The 19974-nt window shown below is 35.0% G+C and overlaps 1 protein-coding gene across 8 annotated transcripts in view; it reads right to left on the reverse strand.

Annotated features, from left to right (window-relative positions):
* LOC144009496 (POU domain, class 6, transcription factor 2-like) overlaps positions 1-19974 on the reverse strand; it is a 104664-nt gene that overhangs the window by 70390 nt on the left and 14300 nt on the right. For 7 of the 8 annotated variants that reach the window (XM_077509258.1, XM_077509257.1, XM_077509260.1 and 4 more), the window contains one exon: positions 487-587. In XM_077509258.1, coding sequence (XP_077365384.1) covers positions 487-587 — 101 coding nt within the window. Of the gene's footprint in view, positions 1-486; positions 588-14917; positions 15304-19974 lie in introns of those variants that run through there. The other variant, XM_077509263.1, reaches the window with a different exon arrangement.

The following is a 19974-nucleotide window of genomic DNA, read 5'->3' on the forward strand; positions in this document are numbered from 1 at the left end:
GTATGCTTTAAATGGACAACGACACAGGTGCATTTAAATATTAGCCAGCTTTTCTTTTTTGCTGTGTTCCGGAAAAAACAAAAAAACAAATTGTTTGATCAATGAAAATCAAATCAAACTAATTGACTTTTCAGAAGGGCTGTAACTAACAATTATTTTAAAGATCAATGAATCTGTTGATTATTTTTTTAATACGAATCCATGATGATCAAAATATCTGTTAAGCTTCCATCCCTTTATTGGAAAAACATAATTTAAAATTATAATTATTCATCAGTTCCTGGTTTGTTCCCGCAACCTTGGTTCAGAAAAAAAATCGTTAAAAATGTTGATGACGATTTTATAACGTTTAAACAATTGGTCCTGACTTAATGGAGGATGACAGAAATCGGAGAAGATTGACATCAAACACGTTCTCTGAACGATTAATCGATTCTCAAAAGATCAATCGTCGACGAATCGTCAATAAGGAAGCATTTGACTGACCTGTGGCCCCATGGCGGGGTACCCCGGGTGCGACGGGCCCACTTGACACTGCTCCGAGGGACTGCTGCTGATGTCCGACTGCGCTGAACTTTCACGGATGCCTGCCAAAAATAAAAATTAAATAATAATAATTAATTTTAAAAAAAGAGGTGAAAGGCATGAAAGTGTGTTTATTAGAGACAGCCAGCCCGGGAAAGTGAGGTGGCGGGTGGGGTGCGTAAATTTGTATTTAAGCGTTTCATCAATAACCGCCGCGGTGCAGAATAAATTAGCCGATTGACGGCGGAACGCGCGCCGGCGGCTCTCCCCGATGGCCTCGATTAGCGCTGAGAGATGGCGAGTGTATTATTCGGCCATTTACATGGGGGAGAGGATCAACCCGGGTGATCCTGCTTCCCACCTCCCCCTTGCGCTCGCTGCATTCGTGGCCCGCGGCGAGGCACACGCACACACAGAATGAGACCTGTTTTCCGCCACAAGGGGGGTGGGGGGTAGTTGTAATACGGCGGCTGATGATGGCTGCGATGATGCGAGTGGATGAATCCTTTTTGTGCATTGCAACCTCACTCGCAGGCCGACTTCTATGAAAGTTAAGCTAAATCGATACCACTCTTTCTCAGACCGATACCAGTAAAAGTACTCAACTCTTGAGCAGTCACCGATACCACTAGAACTTTCGATGCATAAAATTCCCAAATAAAAAATAACGATAGACAATCTGGCCCTGTGATTGGCTGGCAACCAGTTCAGGGTGTACCCCACCTACTGCCCAGAACCAGCTGAGATAGGCTCCAGCACCCCCCGTGACCTTTGTGAGGAATAAGCGGTCAAGAAAATGCATCGATGGAGACAATCTTGCATTTTTTTATGCCAATATTTTCCCTTTTAGTGAAAGTGAATATCGGCTCCAGATATCGGTTATCGGCCTCATGATAAGGGCAATATTGTGATATCAACTACTACCACAATATCGTCGTCATGTTCACAATATTTAAAAGGAACGCATCTGTTTGAAAAGTCAGGTTGATTCCCATTTGTGCAGTTGTAGCACCCTCTGGTAGCTAGTTTCTTTTAGTGCAATTTAATTTTCATTAGGGATGTTTTGGCCCTTCTATGTTTAAAATCTATGCTAATTGTCAGATGAAGGAGAACGTAATTTGCTTGTGAAGCAAGTAAATATGTGGTATGAGCGCTTCTTTTCTTTTCTTTTATTTTTTTTACAATATTGTGACCTAAATTTTTTCATTATCACCAATTTTTTCCGATAATATAAATATTTATTTTAATATTCATTCATTTATTTATTACTCTATGTGCAATATTTTTGTACTTTCTATTATCATTACTATTATTATTATTGTATATTTTTTTCTAATATGAAATTAGATTTAATTTCTTTGTTATCACCCAATTTTTTCCCATAATATAAATCTTTATTTTAATATTTATCAATGTATTTATCTATTACTCTATGTGCTATATTTTTGTACTTTCTTTTTAACTGACGTTTTTAAACTTTGATATATTTTAGTCATTTGTTTCTAACCCTTAACTGTAGCACTTTGAGATGTCCCTGAAATGTAGTGTGCTAAAATTTTTTTATTGATTTATTATTATTATTATTATTATTATTATTATTATTATTAAGAATGATCAAATGAAAGGAGGAAATAAGGGAAAAAAACTAAGGTATTTTTTGTATTATTATTTTTATTTTATTTATTATTAATGTTTTATTATAATAATAATTATAATAATAATAATAATAATTATTATTATTTTGAATGAGCCAAATGGAAGCCCTAAGGAGAGAAAAAAATGCAAAGAAGGATAAAATATAAGGAAATAAGGAAAATAAGGAAAAAATTCAAGGTATTATTATTTTTATTATTTTTATTTTATTTATTATTATTTTATTTTATTATTTTTATTATTATTGTTTTTTTGGGTTTTTTTTTAATGAGCCAATTGGAAGCTCCAAGGAGAGATAAAAATGCAAGGAAGGGAAATAAATAAGGAAATAATTAAAGGTATTATTCATCCATCCATTTTCTGAACCACTTGCTCCTCACAAGGTTCGCTGGGGGTGCTGGAGCCTATCCCAGTTGGCTATGGGCAGTAGGCGGGGTATATCCTGAACTGGTCGCCAGCCAATCGCAGTACACACAGAGACGAACAACCATCCACACTCACAAGCACACCTAGGGACAATTCGGAGCACCCAATTAACCTGCCATGTATGTCTTTGGAATGTGGGAGGAGACCGGAGTACCCGGAGAAGACCCACGCAGGCACGGAGAGAACATGCAAACTCCACCCAGGAAGGTCAGAGCCTGGACTCGAACCCGAGTCCTCAGAACTGGGAGGCAGACGTGCTAACCAGTCTTCCACCGTGCCGCTAAAGGTATTTTTATTATTATTATTTGTATTATTTTTATTTTATTTATTTTATTTAGCATTATTGTATTTAGTATTATTTTATTTTATTTTTATTATTTGTATTTTCATTATTATTATTATTATTTATTTTATTATTTATTTTATTTATTACTACTTGGAAGCCCCAAGGAGAGAAAAAAAAATGCAAGGAAGAGATTTACAAAAACTTTCAGTCATTTTCCATTCCAACCTCTGTTGTAAAATCTTTCCACCAAAAAAAAAAAAGAAAAAAAAAAAAGAAAAAAAAAAAGTGACAACACTCCAGAAAAAAGTTGGGCTGATGTTTTTATTGATGAGCGATTTATGAGACAGGACTGCAGTTTAGATTTTGATGGACTTTTTTTGGAACTTTTTTTTTTTGTGTTTCATTTCTCACATTTTCCTGGCTTGCTGACTACCTAATTGTCACCACACTCGGCCTTTTTTCATCATTCTGCACGATTTGACGCGCAAAACAAAGACATTTCTTGGTCTTTTGTTTTATGAAAATGGACTTTGAAGTTTTGCTGTCGACTGTTGCGCGCTGATTGAGTCACTTGATGTGCGCAATCAAATGGACTTGTGATCTTTTCCTTACAAAGACGACCAGTAGACTTTTTTTTTTTTTTTTTTTTTTGTGAAACGTCCAATGGCAAAACGGCTGACAAGAGCGAGCTCACCCCTCTCCATCTTTTTTTTTTTTCTTCCCGGGGAATAAAGTGGATTCAAGTCGAGCGTGCGCAAATGTGAGTGAAAGCCGTGCTAAAGAGCAACACGAATTAAAAAAAAAAAAAAAAAAAAAAAAAATCTTTCAGCATCAAGATTGATTTTCCTAAATGGAGCTTTTAAAAAGGAGTGCAGCACTTTTTTTTTGGTTTCTTTTTTTTTACTCACGAGCCCGATAAAAATGTACGATTGAATAACTTTCTGCTTGCCTGTCAAGTGTGTTTATGCGAGGCTTTTTTAAAACGCAAGCGACGCCAAGTAAAATCACTTCATCTTCCCTCCGTAAAATCCAAATAATTGGTGAATGGCGTGACCCGACGCATGAACCTCAAGTGGAGCCCACGGGGAGACGTTCGCCCGCTCGCTCGCTCGCTCGCTTGCTGGTTTGCCACCGCCGGCTCTCGGTGGAGGTCGGCGCCGAGGACGCTTTTTTTTTTGACAAGCCGCGTCTCTTTTCAACCAATTATTTCCGCCATTACGGCGGGCAGACCCGCCCTGCGCACTCGCCAGTCGAGCAAAGCCACGATGTATGGAAGAACGACGCCATTGTGCGGCGTTTCTTCTTTCCGTTTTCAATTGGGAAAAAAAAAATCGGAATATGGGGGGGAAAAAAGTGACTGAATATTTTCTTGCACTCGCAGCCATTTTCACTTCTCTTCACTCCCGGCTATTTTACTGGATTTTGACTGATTTTGCGAAGCCCATAGAATATTGTGTTCTATTGCTATAAAAAGATGGAACCTAACAAAATAAAAGATATTTCAGTTTTGCAGCAATTAGCATTAGAATATAAGTTTTCATCATCATATTGAAAACAAAGAGTTTGTTGTTTGGGAAAAAGAGTTTGTTGCAACTTAGCCCTGGCTGATCTCTTATACTCTGCTGCCATCTGCTGGCCTTCTGTATGTTCTAGCATAAAACAAAACAAAAACAAAAAAAACGCATAAGTAGTTTTTTGGGAACTTAGGACAAAGTATTAAAAACGTATTTATACGTTTTTGGGTTTGAATGAGTTAATCAAACCGGAGCGAAATAGTCAAATGGGTGATTTTTAATAAACAATTTGAGGAAAATGTTACAACTAATGATTGATTTAATAATTGGTCACAATTTCGATTTTTTTTTGTGATTAATTGAATTGGATAAAAAATATATTTACGTACATCGCTTCTTAAAAAAAAGACATTATTTCAAAGTCATCGTGCAGAAGAGGAAAAAACTGAAACTAAAATGATCATAATCAATAACTGGTTTGTTCTGTAACATTGAGGGAGTGCTGTCACTATCGAATATTTTTTTTAGAATCGATTAATTGACTAATCTGATTCATTTTAATTTTGAATTAAGGGTATTACAAAAAGCACCCCCCCCGATTAACTGTTTATTAACCAGTGATTGGCGTTTATTTCATATTTTGTATTCATATAATGTATATGAATTCATTTGCAAATGTCTTGTTTTGATTGAAGGACAACAGAAATCAGTGAACAATTACTGTTGAGATGCTGAAATCAGAGGATATGGACAATTTGAAACAATAATAATAAAAAAAAAAAAGATGGCTCCAAACAATGATTCCATTATTAAAATAGTTGTCGATTAAATAATCGATTACTTGATTAATTTGGGCAGCTCTATATGGAGGAGAAAAATCAGCTAAAATGTTGGTGGTTCTTTTCCAAAGTAAAAAAAAAAAAAAAAAAAACAGATAATTGCGTGTATTATGATTAGCCACAAAAATATTTTTTTAAATAAAATACTAATTATAAATAAGAACATTAATATTTTTTTTTCTTTCATGGAACATTTCCCGTATTGGAGAATATTGACTGGTGAGAGGCTGAAATTCAATTTGAAGTTAAACAACATCTCTATACCATGAACTGATTATCAAAATATTTGTCAATTGTTCTGAAATGTAATAATCATGTACTTGCTTAAAAAAAGTGTTTTGTCTTGTTTTCTGAAAACGTTCAAATACAACTTGGCAAATATGCTTCTCATCACAATTTTTTATTTTATTTTTTTAAGAGCGCCACTGCCACCTACTGTAGTGGATGTGCAATTACACTTTTTCCTAGTTGAGCTAAAAAAATTAATAAAAAAAACATCCAAGCATTTTTTTTTTTTCAACAAATGCCCAATACAACAACGTAACATTAAAAAGCTGCCACGCTGCAGATGACATTTCATGCCGTGCAATTATCTAATTACCATCAAAAGCCAATTACCTCAATGAGGACATTCAATTAGTCATAATGAAGGCATCAATGGGCTGGCTGACGATTGCAGCGCTGAATAATGAATCCAAGGATTCCTCCCACGCAATTTCAAGCAAGGTTAACATGTTTATCGCCCGGGAAGATATCAATAATAAATAAAGAGCCCTGAAATTTCTTTCGCAACACAGCCGGTGAATGCATCTGCAAATATCTTTTTTTTTTTTATGATCAAAACCTTGATACATGTTTAACGCCTTTGAAATAAAAAGATCAATTTGAGATGAAGATAAATACTAGAATGCAGACTCAAAAGATGGAGGTGGGGGGTGAATAGATGAAACATTTAATCTTTTTGCGCTTTCATGTCTGTGGCGACAGTACAAGCGAGCCGAAATCAAACTGTCACTCCCGATGTTGCGACTCGATCAGCAGATAATCTTCCGGCCGTGGCAGTAACACGAAGGGGGGAGGAAATGTATTGAAATGCGAGGTGATATAATGTCACAAAGCGAGCGCCGGCCGGGGCTGACATTTCCCTTTTGCAAGCGGCGTCGAAATTGGCTGGCATTGATCACCAAAGTGGCCACCGGAGAGACACTTTCAATGGCGGCTGCATTTGTGCGTGTGCGTGTCTTAATGCACGCTGCCCCGAAGGACTTCGAGTACAAAAACAATTAGCCCGGATTTCATCAAGCAATCAGCACGCCGCCTCGTCTAATGCAGCCGCGTGGTACATTGACGCGTTATCGAAAAGCTTTGTGTCCGGGGTTAGCGTTCATTTCGCCCCGGCTGCATTTATCAATCAATTTCGGACCATAAAAGAAGCCGTAACACTTAAGCTATTTTAGTGGAAAGGCATTATGTAAGTTGTCAAATGTAGCAGAGCGAGTGAGAGAGAAGGGGGGTGTTGGTGAACGATTGGCGGGCTATTCACGGCGAGCCCCATTTTTATAATGGCCCCTTTCAAAGTGGCCGACTGAGCACGCATGTTTTGCTTTTAACAACTTGTCAATCATTGCCACCTTTTGCGGAAACAAACCGCGCCTAAGGGATTCATCACATTGAAACATTTATTTAAAATGTAATTGTAATAATACTATTATGAAAATTAAATTAATATAATAATAATAATAATAATAATAATAATAATAATAATAATAGTAATAATAATAATAATAATAATAATGAATTAAATTTCATTAAAAAATGAAAATAATATTGAATAAATTTCAAATTTAATAACATAATATTATTATTAATATTAAATATTAATAAGAATAATTATCCATCCATCCATCCATTTTCTTGACCGCTTATTCCTCACAAGGGTCGCGGGGGCTGCTGGCGCCTATCTCAGCTGGCTCTGGGCAGTAGGCGGGGGACACCCTGGACTGGTTGCCAACCAATCGCAGGGCACACCGAGACGAACAACAAGAATAATTATAATAACAATAATAATATATTAAATTAAATTCCACAAAAAATGAAAATATTTAATAAATTAAACATTAAATTTAATATATTATTAAAATTTAATAATAATAATAATAATAATAATAGTAGTATTAATAATAATAATTATAATACATTATATAAAATTTCATTTAAAGAAATGAAAATAATATTTAATAAATTTCAAATTAAAGTAGTGCTGTCACTAGCGATTTTTTTTAGAATTGATTAATCTATCGATTATCGGATTCATTTTAATTTAGCATTAGAGTGTTTTCCAAAAGCATTTTTCCCCCCATGATAAGTTTATTAACCAGTGATTGGTGAGTGATTGGTGTTTATTTCATATTCATATCATGATAATAACAATAATAACAATAATAATAATAATAATAATAATAATAATAATAATAATAATGATTAGAATGTATTAAATTAAATTTCATTGAAATAAATAAAATAAAAATATTTAATAAATTAAAAATTTTAAATGAAAGTAGTGCTGTCACTATCGAATATTTTTAGAATCGATTAATCTAACGATTATCGGCTTCATTTTAATTTGGCTTTAAAGTGTATTACAAAAACATTTTCCCCCTGTTAAGTTTATTAACTCATTCAAACCCAAAAACGTATAAGTACGTTTTTTCATACGTTGTCCTGCACTCCCAAAAACGGATTTATACGTTTGTTTGTTTTTTTGTTAGTTTATTTTTTTTTTTTGCAAGAGCAAGGCTTTGATAGAATTTCTGACATAAAGAGGTCGCTTAAGGCAATAGTAGATATTACAAAAAAGTGGCCAGCAGGTGGCATCAGAGTATAAGAGATCAGCCAGGGCCATGTTGCAACAAGCTGTTTTTCCCAGTGTTTTCAACAGGTTTGTGAATAATGATGAATCTTAGTTATATTCTAATGCTAATTGCTGTAAAATGGAAACAAATACAAATATCCCTTTTTCCTAATGAATGAAGATGAATGAAAATCTTTCTTTTGGTAGTTTTTTTTTTCTTTCAAAATTTGCGATTGAGACAGTGGAACAAGAACTGAAACGAGCGGAAAGCGGCAAGTGCTCTTGCTTTGCGTGTCGAGACGCTGACAGATAAACAGAAAAAAACTATCTAATTAATGTGGTCAAACGTGTCCTTTGCTTTTGATTGCGGCCATTTTGTGTGGCTCTGTTGGTGCATAAAAGGATAAACATTCCATCAATAGCGCTGCCAAATGCACCCACCGGATTGTTTGGCCATCGATTTTGGTCAACAGCACTTGAAAAGTTGATGCAGCGGCGGCGCACAACAAACGCATGCGGAGGTACACGACTGATGAGAAGGCCGAGCGGGAATGAAATCAACGTTGGACAAAAAAGTGTGGCACGGTAGCGCATCCGGATCCTTTCACCATCACGTCACACGTACTAAAAACTCCACCAGTAAATAAACGGGCACGGGCACGGTAAATGTTGCTTTTGGCAGTTTTAATGGAAACTTCTTATACACGGGATTTTACTTTCTCATCAAACAGTAAATATTGTCAAGTAGGGGTGTCAAAATTAGGGCGTTAATTTGGAGTTAATTTAAAGTTCCTTTAAAGCCACTCATTTTTTTAACGCGCAATTAATGACCACTCCTGACTTGGGGAAAATTCCTATCGCAGTGCAGCAGATACGTCCGCGTCAAGATTTAGCAGTCATAAATGTAATAATATTTGGGGAGATTGGCATCAAGTTGTATTTTAAAGGTTAAAAATGTGCAGAATTACACAAGCTCTGAAAAGAAAAATGCACTGAGCTGTCACCAACGTCTTACCAATGCAATTATGCCATCTAGTGGCAGAAAAATGACCAACACAAATAAATATCATACTTGTTTTTTTACAGTACAGTACAACTTTTTAATTTTAACTCACTTTTCAGAATTATTATGAAATTACTGTAGCAATGACTAAATAATGCAGCCATATTTCTACTAGTTTACATTTTTTTTCCACTTTTATGTTCAAGAGTATGAAAACTTTGAAAAAAAAATGTGTACATTTTATTGTACATTTAGAACAGATATAAAATGTGAGCTTAATCATGAGTTAACTATTGAACAGGGATGTAACGATAACAGCAATATCGTAATATTACAATATTAAAACTGCTACAATATCATTGTCATCATGTTACAATATTAAAAGCAGCACATCTATTAAACAAAAAAAAAATAAGTCAAGTTGATTTCCATTTGCAGTTCTAGCACCCTCTGGTGGTTATTTTTTTAGTGCAATTTAATTTTCATAAGGGATGTTTCGACTCTTCTATGTAGAAAAAAAATAATTATATATATATATATATATATATATATATATATATATATATATATATATATATATATATATATATATATATATATATATATATATATATATATATATATATATTTTTTTTTTTTTTTCTTTTACAATATTGTGACCTTTATTTAATATCGCCAACCTCCCCACAATATTGTGACAATTATCGTATCGTGATGTTTGGATATCGTTACATCCCGACTATTGAAGTCGTGCGATTAAAAATTTTAATCACACAACACCACAAGTGTTGAAGTTGTGCAGAACAACGGATGGCTCGTGTCTTGAAAAACTCGTTAGTCGGAGCCAAGGTTATTTTAGTGAACTAAAACTAACGAAAAAACTAAAACTCAAATTCAAAAAACAATTTTGTTAACGAAATAAAAACGAAAATGGTTTTTGAAACTCATTCGCAACCAGCCATTTTCACAGAAGCAATTCTGTTCACTCCAGGCTGACTGTTTTACTGGATTTGGACTGATTTTGCAAGGCCCGCAGAATATTATGTTGCTATTTCTATAAAAACATAGAACCTACCAAAAGAAAGATTAAAATCTCTTCTTTAGTCAGGAAAAAAATATATTTCTATCTGCTTCCGTTTTGCAGCAATTAGCGTTAGAATATAGCTAAATTTAATAAATTTTCACAAATCTATTTACAATTATGAGTAATTGAGCATTTTTTCAACATGGCACTGGTCTCTTATACTCTGATGCCACCTGCTGGCCGTTTGTGTAATAACTATTTTTTTCAACTGTTCTTTGAGAGGCTGCATCAAAACCTTCTGTATTCTCTAGCATAAAAAAACAAAAACAAAACAAAACATAAATAAGTCTTTGGGACACTAAAAACAAAACAAAAAAAAGTTTACGTTTTTGGGAGCAAATGAACGAAAACTAACTGAAACTACATTTTGTGTTTACAAAACTAACTAAAAATAATTAATTACAGCAATAATGTCCTTCGATTTAGTCTTTGGTACTTAATTTAATGCATGAGCCTTTTGGGGATGACTTTAAATGTGATTTGAAGTCGATTTATATGAGTATTAAATGGAATATAGACGTTTGAAAGTGTCACACAGAAGTGACGTCATCTAGCCGCGGCCAATAGAAAAGCACCTTCAGACGACGTTGCTCCCATGGTGTTTTTTTAAATACTGTGCTCAATTAATACACATTTTTTTAAACTAAAACTAATACTGAAACAAAGGATTTATTAAATAACTAAAACTAATAAAAACTGAACATAACCACCCTGAAAACTAATTAACACTAACTACATTTAAAAAAAAACTCAAAACAAAATCAAAATGAAAAATTCCCAAACTATAATAACCCTGGGTCGGGGCACTCGTATCTCAAGGCACCATGCTGTGTATCCACACAGCATGCGAGCAATAACTATTCACTTAAGTGGGTGTAGAATGCGAGTTAGCTCCCACAACAATAAACAAACGACATCATCTGCTGCCAATAAAAGCTCCGACGACGCTCTCAGCCGGACGCCTCCCACCGGACCGCCGATGGGGCGACTAATACTGGTTCGGAGGCCGGGCTGGGAGAAGTCAATCGTGCTTCCCGGAGGACGTGGAGCCGCCAGGGTGGGGGGGGGGGGTTGCGTGGCGTAACGCCATTATTAGCCGCATTACGGCGCTGCCGGAGGAGCTGTCATTACCATAATGAAGAGCCGTGGCGGGGGCGAAGAAGCGACAAGAGGCCGCGTCTCGGAGGGAATTCACGGCTCGAGCGTTCGGCATCATGTAAGCGAGCATGTCAGCAGGGAAGGGGGGGGATTGAAATAACTCAACTGGTTCATTATAACAAGCCAATTAATGGAGTTTAGTAATGGAGACGGGTGCCCCCCCCCCCCCATGTTATTTGTACTACAATGTCAACATTTCTTTATTGAATATTTTTTAGAGATTGATTATTCTAGCAATTCATCAAATCAAATGACTGTCCATTCAAATTTTCAAATGATTTTCGATTTCAGTGAGGGATTTCATGCAGCCAATTCGACTTTAATATGGAAGACATTCCATATTAAAGACAAGTAGACAAGACAAGTAGCAATTCTGCAAAATAGTAATAAACTTCTTTCTCGTACTTGGTGCATTAGTAAAAATACAAATACATTACGATACCATACATTAACTCATTGACTGGCAACCATTTTCGCAGAAGCAACTCCCTTCACTCCCAGCTGTTTGACTGAATTTTGACTGCTTTTGCAAGGGCCACAGAATATTGTGTTCTATTGCCATAAAAACATGCAACCTACCAAAAGAAAGATAAAGTCTCTTTTTTTCATCAGAAAATATATATATATTTTTATGTGTTTCTGTTTTGCAGCAATTAGCATTAGAATATAGCTACATTTTATCAATATTCACATTCCTGGCGAAAACACGGACAAAAAGAGCTTTTTGCAACATCGCTTGTACTCTGCTGTCACCTGCTGTGCAATAACTACTATTTCTTCAACCGTTCTTTGCAGTTGAGAGGCTGCATCAAAGCCTTTATGCTTTAGCATTAAAAAAAAAAAAAACACAAAAAAAAGTATAAATACGTCTTTGGGACACTTACAACATTTAAAATAGAACGTATTTATATGTTTTTGGAAGCAAATGAGTTAATCATGTATCATGTATGTTTTATTGAACATGACCTAATCAAAACCATAAACAATAATTAAAATCAATTACAACCACAGCGCTATGTAAATAAAGTGGTAAATCACGACATTTACATCCCTGTGGCAGATTTTATACTATAAGATTCCAGTGCTTAATAAAAAAATCAAAACAAATTGACCTGTATTATAAGAGACACAGCCCATAGTACATGCATCCACATTTTGTGGTTTTTATGTCCAATTCTTACCTTACTTCTTTTTTGGGGGGGGATATTAAAAGTATCACTTCATGGTTTTATGAATCGATATTGGGCTATGAAAAGGAATATCGATTCAATATATCGATATTTTAGACCCAGCCCTAATTACTGCCTGTTAACAGAGTATTTTGGTTGCATTTAATGATGACAGAAAACCAAATAAACAACAATTGTGCAATATTGTACGAGAGTTGTTGCCGATTCGGTGCCTTTTCTGACTATTTTGTGTCCTTTTTTTTTTTCTACAGCATTTTGCTCGACTGTGTTGTTTTTAAAGCGTTAGGGTGAGGAGGGATGGTTTAGGGGTTTCGGAGTTGGAGTTGGGAGTTGCAGGTTCGGGTTAAGGTTTTGGGATTTGGCTTAAGGTTGCGGGTTCCAATCAGGTAAGAAGTAGGCTAAGACTTGGGCTTCAGTTCTTAAAGTCTGTGTAACAATTTCCGTCTTAAAGGGGAAGTCAACCCGCATTTATTTTTATTTTTTGGACAATAGTCCAACAGTATGTTCAATGCACTCGTCCAAGGGTGTCCAAACTACGGCCCGGGGGCCATTTGCGGCCCGCCGTCCATTTTTTTGTGGCCATCGACATATGCTAAAAATAGCATTTGACTCAGTTCAAATAAAATAAAAACAAACATGTTTGGAGATGGTCAAAGTAAGAAGGGACGGTGTCGAAAAACACAGGTGCTATTAAAGGTTATTTTAGTTAACTAAAACTAACGAAAAAACTAAAATTCAAAAAACAATTTCGTTACCAAAATAAAATAAAAACGAAGACGCTTTTTAAAAAAAAGAAAACTAACTGAAACTACATTTCATGTTTACAAAACTAACTAAAATAAAACTACCTATTAATTATAGCAAAAATGTCCTTTGTTTTAATCTTTGGTAATTAATTTAATGCATGAGCCTTTGGGGATGATTTGAAATGTGATTTTTAGTAGATTTATTTTGATATAAACCGGAATAATGACGTCACGCCCATGGTGTTTTTTAAACATTGCGCACAAGTAATACACATAAAAAATACTAAAACTAACACAAGTAATACACATAAAAAACAAAAACTAATACTGAAACTAACTAAACTAAAACTAAGCATTTATTAAAGAACTAAAACTAATACAAAAACTAACAGAACCACCCTGAAAACTAATGAAAACTAACTAAATAAAAAAAAAACAACTCTAAACAAAATAAAAACTAAAATGAAAAAATCAAAAACTATATTAACCCTACTGCCATATTACAAATAAATTGGTTTATATACTATAGCATTTTTCTAAATATGCAAAAGCACTAATAAATTATTTGTACAATTTTTAGGACTTAACACAATTTCTCTTCATAACATTATGTGGCCCTTCTGATTTTCTGGATGTGGCCCTCAAATGAAAAAGTTTGGACACCCCTGCACTAGTCTAAATATGGTATTCTGGTTAAAAGTGTGTTAGTGAAACATGAATGACGACGCAAAATCCAGCCATTTTTATCCATCTCAGGGGGCGGCCATTTTGCCACTTGCTGTCGACTGGAGATGACATCACAGTTGCTCAGCTCTCAGGCCACAACCAATCACAGCTCATCTTCAGAAAATAGGTGAGCTGAGGTCGTTGCCTGAGCCCTGAGAAACTGTGATGTCATCGTCAGTCGATAGCAAACGGCAAAATGGCCGCCCCCAATACTGATAAAAACAGCTGGATTTTGCTTCATAACTCATATTCCGAAAATGTATGAAAATGACTGGTGGGTCCTGTTGTCCTTATTTCTTGTCTGTAACCTTCTTGCCAGAATCAGCTATAGCTTGTTCTTTCTAAAATGTTTATTACGAATGTTTGGGCGGTGTTTCCTCATCCGCACGTTACCACATAGCACTCGTAAGTTGATGTTTCGCTGCTAAGCCCGAAACTGGAAGTGTCACCATTTAGTTTCACAATAAGAGCTCGTACCGGAAGTGATGTTCTAAATGACGCTAGCTTAACTGCGCTAATTTAATTTGTGTGAATTGTTTCGGATTTCGAACAATTCGCTTTTGGAACAGCCTTCTGGAACGGATTATGTTCGAAAACCGAGGTTTGACTGTCTTGTCAAGAAATGTTTTAGGTTGACTTCCTCTTTAAGCCCATCAACCAAAATCCTGGCCTGGCATGTTTGGAACATGTGCTTGTCATGATGTCGCGTTTTGAAGACAAGGACAAGGGCAAGGGCGGGCAGAGGTGACGTAATGGCTGTCTGCTTGAAATGTAAACAAGAGACAATAGCACCCCCTCTGCCGCATGAAAAGCCGCCTGTTGATGAGCCATCTGCATGTAAACGCCACCCGCGGCGGGCCGGAGAGCCACTTTACGGCCGAGCGAGCGAGCGAGTGCTCCGGCCCGCTGCTCTTACCTGTCCTCCCTCTTGACGCTGGAGTGGGAACAGGAACAAGAGGCACCCCAGCCCCATCTCAAAAGGTCAAGAAGGAGAGATGGTGTGATGGCGAGTGGAAGAGGAAGAGGGGGGCGAGACAGGTGGGGCAATCCTGGCGGCGTTGTACCCGGCCGGGACACTTTGCGGACGAGCGCATCTGTTACGGAAACGTCCTCGTCATTCCCCAAGCAATGTCAAGCTGATTAGCCGAGGGGCCGAATGAGGCAAATCACAATCCAAACGATGCTTCATCCTTTTACGGCGAGATGAAGAGAGGCTTTGGAGCGCCATAAGCCTTTTAGGAGTCGCCTGCTCCGCCGCCGCTGACGCTCCTCCTCCCCCCGACCCGCTCGCATTACTTAAATGCTATTTGCTGTAAATAGGATTCTGCTGCCCGCAGCACCGCACAGCCCTCCAGCCAAAAAAAGATGGCAGCGATAGCCCACGACCACACTTGGTCTGGATAGGACACCACAAAAAAAAAAAACTCATGACAATTGGGCTTTTTTTTTTTTTTTTTTAAACATTATATTATATTGGATTTTTTTCAGTATTAATTAATGAAATATTAATTGTAATTTTAGCCCCTAAAAGATAAACATGACACCTATAATCATATTCTAGCATTGAAAAAATAGAAATTAAAAAAATAGAATTAAATTAATTAAAAAATATTAATTACATTTTAAAATAAGAAAAATTTATTTTTCTCAGTATTAATTATTGAAATATTAATTGGATTTAAAAAAATTATTTAAAAAAAATATTTTTTTCAGTATTAATTATTGAAATATTAATTGTAATTTTAGCCCCGAAGGATAAACATGACAGCTAAAATATGCTAGAATTGGCAAAAAAAAAAAGAATTAAATTAATTAAAAAAATATTCATTACATTTTTTTTAAAAATTATAAGAAAAATTATTTTTTTCAGTATTAATTATTGAAATATTAATTGTAATTTTATCCCCGAAGGATAAACATGACAGCTAAAGTAATATACTAGAATTGGCCAAAAAAAATAGAATTAAATTAATTTAAAAAATATTAATTACATTTAAAAAAAATAATTTAAAAAATTATTTTTTTCAGTATTAATTATTGAAATATTAATTGTAATTTTAGCCCCGAAGGATAAACACGACAGCTAAAATAATATACTAGAATTGGCCCAAAAAAATAGAATTAAATTAATTAAAGAAATATTAATTACATTTAAAAAAAATAATTAAAAAAATTATTTTTTTCAGTATTAAGTATTGAAATATTAATTGTAATTTTAGCCCCGAAGGATAAACATGATAGCTAAAATAATATACTAGAATTGGCCAAAAAAAAGAAGAATTAAATGAATTAAAAAATATTAATTACAATTTAAAAAAAAACAATAAAATTTGATTTTTTTCAGTATTTATTATTTATAAGTATAAACATGACAGCTAAAATAATATACTAGAATTGGCCAAAAAAAAAGAATAATTAAATTAAAAAATATTAATTACAATTTAAAAAAAAAACAATAAAAATTGATTTTTTTCAGTATTTATTATTGAAATATTAATTGTAATTTTAGCCCCGAAGGATAAACATAACAGCTAATATACTAGAATTGGCCCAAAAAAAATTAAATTAATTAAAATATATTAATTACATTAAAAACAAAAACAATAAATAAATAAATATAAATATATATATATATATATTTAAAAAAATAATTAATATATGTATTAAAAAATTTACATAAAATGTGGGGCTCCCATATATCTAGAAAATGATTTTATTTACAGTATTCTGTCGTAACTGTAAGATTATTTTTGAACTGATTATGTACTTTTCCTACATATTTTAATAAACATATATATTTTAGCTAAATATTTGGTGGATTCGTCCCCAATTGTAATAATAGTCCACCAAAAATGTGCTGCATGTTTACACTCCTACGATAAATAGCCAGATTGGATTTTTTAAATTTATACCAAATTTGCATTCAGTAAGATATGAAATCAAATCCAGGATATTTATATATATTTTCATCAATCATACATCATTATCAACTGAATATGTCACTCTCTTAAAGTAATTGCGTAAGTCATTTTTTTCGCAAAAAAATATTTTTTTTTGGGTAGATCGTCTCCTCATGATGCAAATGGTTAATTTTTTTGTCTTTCCTGAAAAATCTGCAAAAAAAAAATGACTTTGGTGATTATTTTTTAAGAAGGTGTCAAGACAAGAAAAGCAGTCAAAGCAGTCCGGGTGTCCCTAATGAAGTGTCTGTCCGCGTCAGCGCTTCATTGAGTGTCGCGGCCGTAAAAACAGCACATTTTTGCCCGCTTCTTTGTCCATCCAGCAGGACATTTAGAAGTAGCCAGCGGGGTGTGAGGGATAGTCTGCCGTCAAGTGTGTGTGCGTGGGTGTGTGTGCGTGTGGTGGGCTAGACACCCACATGTCACGGCTGACACATCAGCCTGGGCCCCCTCCAGGCGATGCAGCCCTAATGCTGCCTATGTCCCACTTTCAAGCCCTTGTCCCTCAAAGACCGCCATCCTCCTCCTCCTCCTCCTCCTCCCCAGCTCAACCGCCCGCCCCGACCCCCACCTCCAACCTCCACCCAACCCCGCCCATCCCTCTGCCTGTAATGTCAATGGATCACCGGCGCGATAACGTCAGGTGATACAAACGGTTGTCATCTGGCACGGCCAAATTGTTTTTCTGTTACATATCAACAACGTACAGTAAAGGTGGCGATTGGTAGACCATCACTGACAACGACTTGCTAAACTTAATCCACTATCACATCAACACACAATATGACGGCATGCAATTATGTGGCATTGTGATTCCATTTCATCAAAAATAAGATGCTGCTGGTGAATATTTGTTATTTCATTTTATGTTAATTGAATCGGTAAATACTAACGAGATGTACATTTCCCATCAGCTGGAATCAGTACTTTTGTAATATTGCAAAATGGAGCTTTTTTTTTTTGTGGCATGCAGCTTGACGGCCATGTTTGTGGAGTGAACAACTTGACTAATATTTGAAATAGGGGTGTCAGGCGATTAAAATTTTTAATTGTAATTCATCGCATAACTTCAATAGTTAACTCACGATTAATTGCACATTTTATCTGTTCTAAATATACAATACAATGTAAATTTTTTTCTGTTTTCATCCTCTCGTTAACATAAAAGTGGGGAAAAATGTTAAACTAATTGAAATATGGCTGCATATTTTAGTAAATGATACAGTAATTTCATAATAATTCATAAAATTATAAAGTGGTACTGTACAGTAAAAAACGTGTGTGATTTGTGCGGAGGTCATTTTTCTGCCACTAGATGGCATAATTGCATTTGTAAGACATTGGTGACAGCTCAGTATGTTTTTTCTTTTCATATTAAGAACAATCTAATCTTTAACATGAAGTAACGTGACATTTTGCACATTTTTAAAATTGTAAAATACAACTTGACCTCAGTCTCCACGAATATGCATTATTATTAAATGTATTACTGCTAAAGTTTTAAGGGGATATCTGTTGCGTTGCAACTGGAATTCCACCAGTACAGGCTTTTGGTCATTAATCATGCTTGAAGAAAATTAGCGGCGCTAAAGGAACATTAAATTAACTCAAAGTTAACGCACTAATTTTGACACCCCTAATTTGAAAGCATTTTTATCAAACATAAAACTTAAAAATAAATGAATAAATAAATAAATCCTGAACCCGAAATGGCTTTCAAATTATGCAAAAAAAAAATAAAAAATAAAAAAATAAGAATAATAAAATGCACATTTGGGGAGGTGAAAAGTATTTTGGTGTTTGGCAGCCATATTTGTGGAGTGAAAAATTTGTAGGATCTGACAGTTTTTTGTTTTTGTTTGTTTTTTTATCTTTTCTGTCAAAATGACAATAATTCCAAGCCCTCAAATGCTAACAACTTTCAAATTACGGTGAAAACTATCTGTGGGGAAAATAAGGTGTATTTGGTGTTAGTTGGCCATTTTTTTGGTGGAGTGAATAATTAGTGAGAAACTTTTTTTTAATTTTTATGAAAGGCTGCCATACCTGAAGTGCTTTTCAAATTCTGATGAAAAATTCAAGCACATTTGTGAGGAAATGTTTATTGTTGTTGGTCAGCCATGTGGAGTCGAGTGCTGTCACTATCGAATAATTTTAGAATCAATTAATTTATTAATTAATTGACTAATCAGATTCATTTTAATTTTGCATTAATATGTATTACAACCCCCCCCCCCCCCCCCCCCCCCTTATTACAGTTTATTAACCAGTGATTATATTACTGGTTCGGTAATTGTTTTCCAAAGTAAAAACAGATGTTTGCAAATGTCTCATTTTGATGAAACACGGAAGATAACAAGGACAACAAAAATTAATCAACAACTACTATTGATATGCTGAAACTAGAAGAAAAAAAAGAAAAAAAATGGCTCCAAACAATTCATCGATTAATTTTGACAGCTGTAGTGAAGTGAACAATTAGTTGGGAGCTTCCAATTTTTGTTTTTTTAGTTTTGTTTTGTTTTTCAATCCTTTGTTTTGTTTTTTTGTCAATCCTTTTTATCAAATTTACAAGCCGGAACTCCAATTTACAGAATGTGGAAAAATGACCAAGTTTTGCCCGACTTTTGAGGCGCATACAATATTTTACATTTATATTACCAATATTTTGCCCATTTTCCCAGCACATTATTTTAGTAGCGGAAACTAATGTGTGCGCGTGTAAAGAGTATTGCTTTGAAGCCCATAACTCTATCCTGGAGAAAAGCAGCATCAGGGTGTTATTCCACATCCTCAGATATAAAAGAGGGGAAACATAATAACTTCCCCCGGATCACACGCACACACGCGCGCGCACACCCCCCTCTCGGCGCTATTTGCGCCCCGCCCGCCTCATCTCACCATCCGCCCACTTCTCCCGCCTTAATCTTTTGCTTTCAAAGGAAGCGAATCAGCCGGCGGGACAGAAGGTTACGCATTAGTACTGGTCATTGCTCAAAGAGCCGACGTTATA

The sequence above is a fragment of the Festucalex cinctus genome, chromosome 20, assembly GCF_051991245.1.
Source record: "Festucalex cinctus isolate MCC-2025b chromosome 20, RoL_Fcin_1.0, whole genome shotgun sequence".
Lineage (NCBI taxonomy): Eukaryota > Metazoa > Chordata > Actinopteri > Syngnathiformes > Syngnathidae > Festucalex > Festucalex cinctus.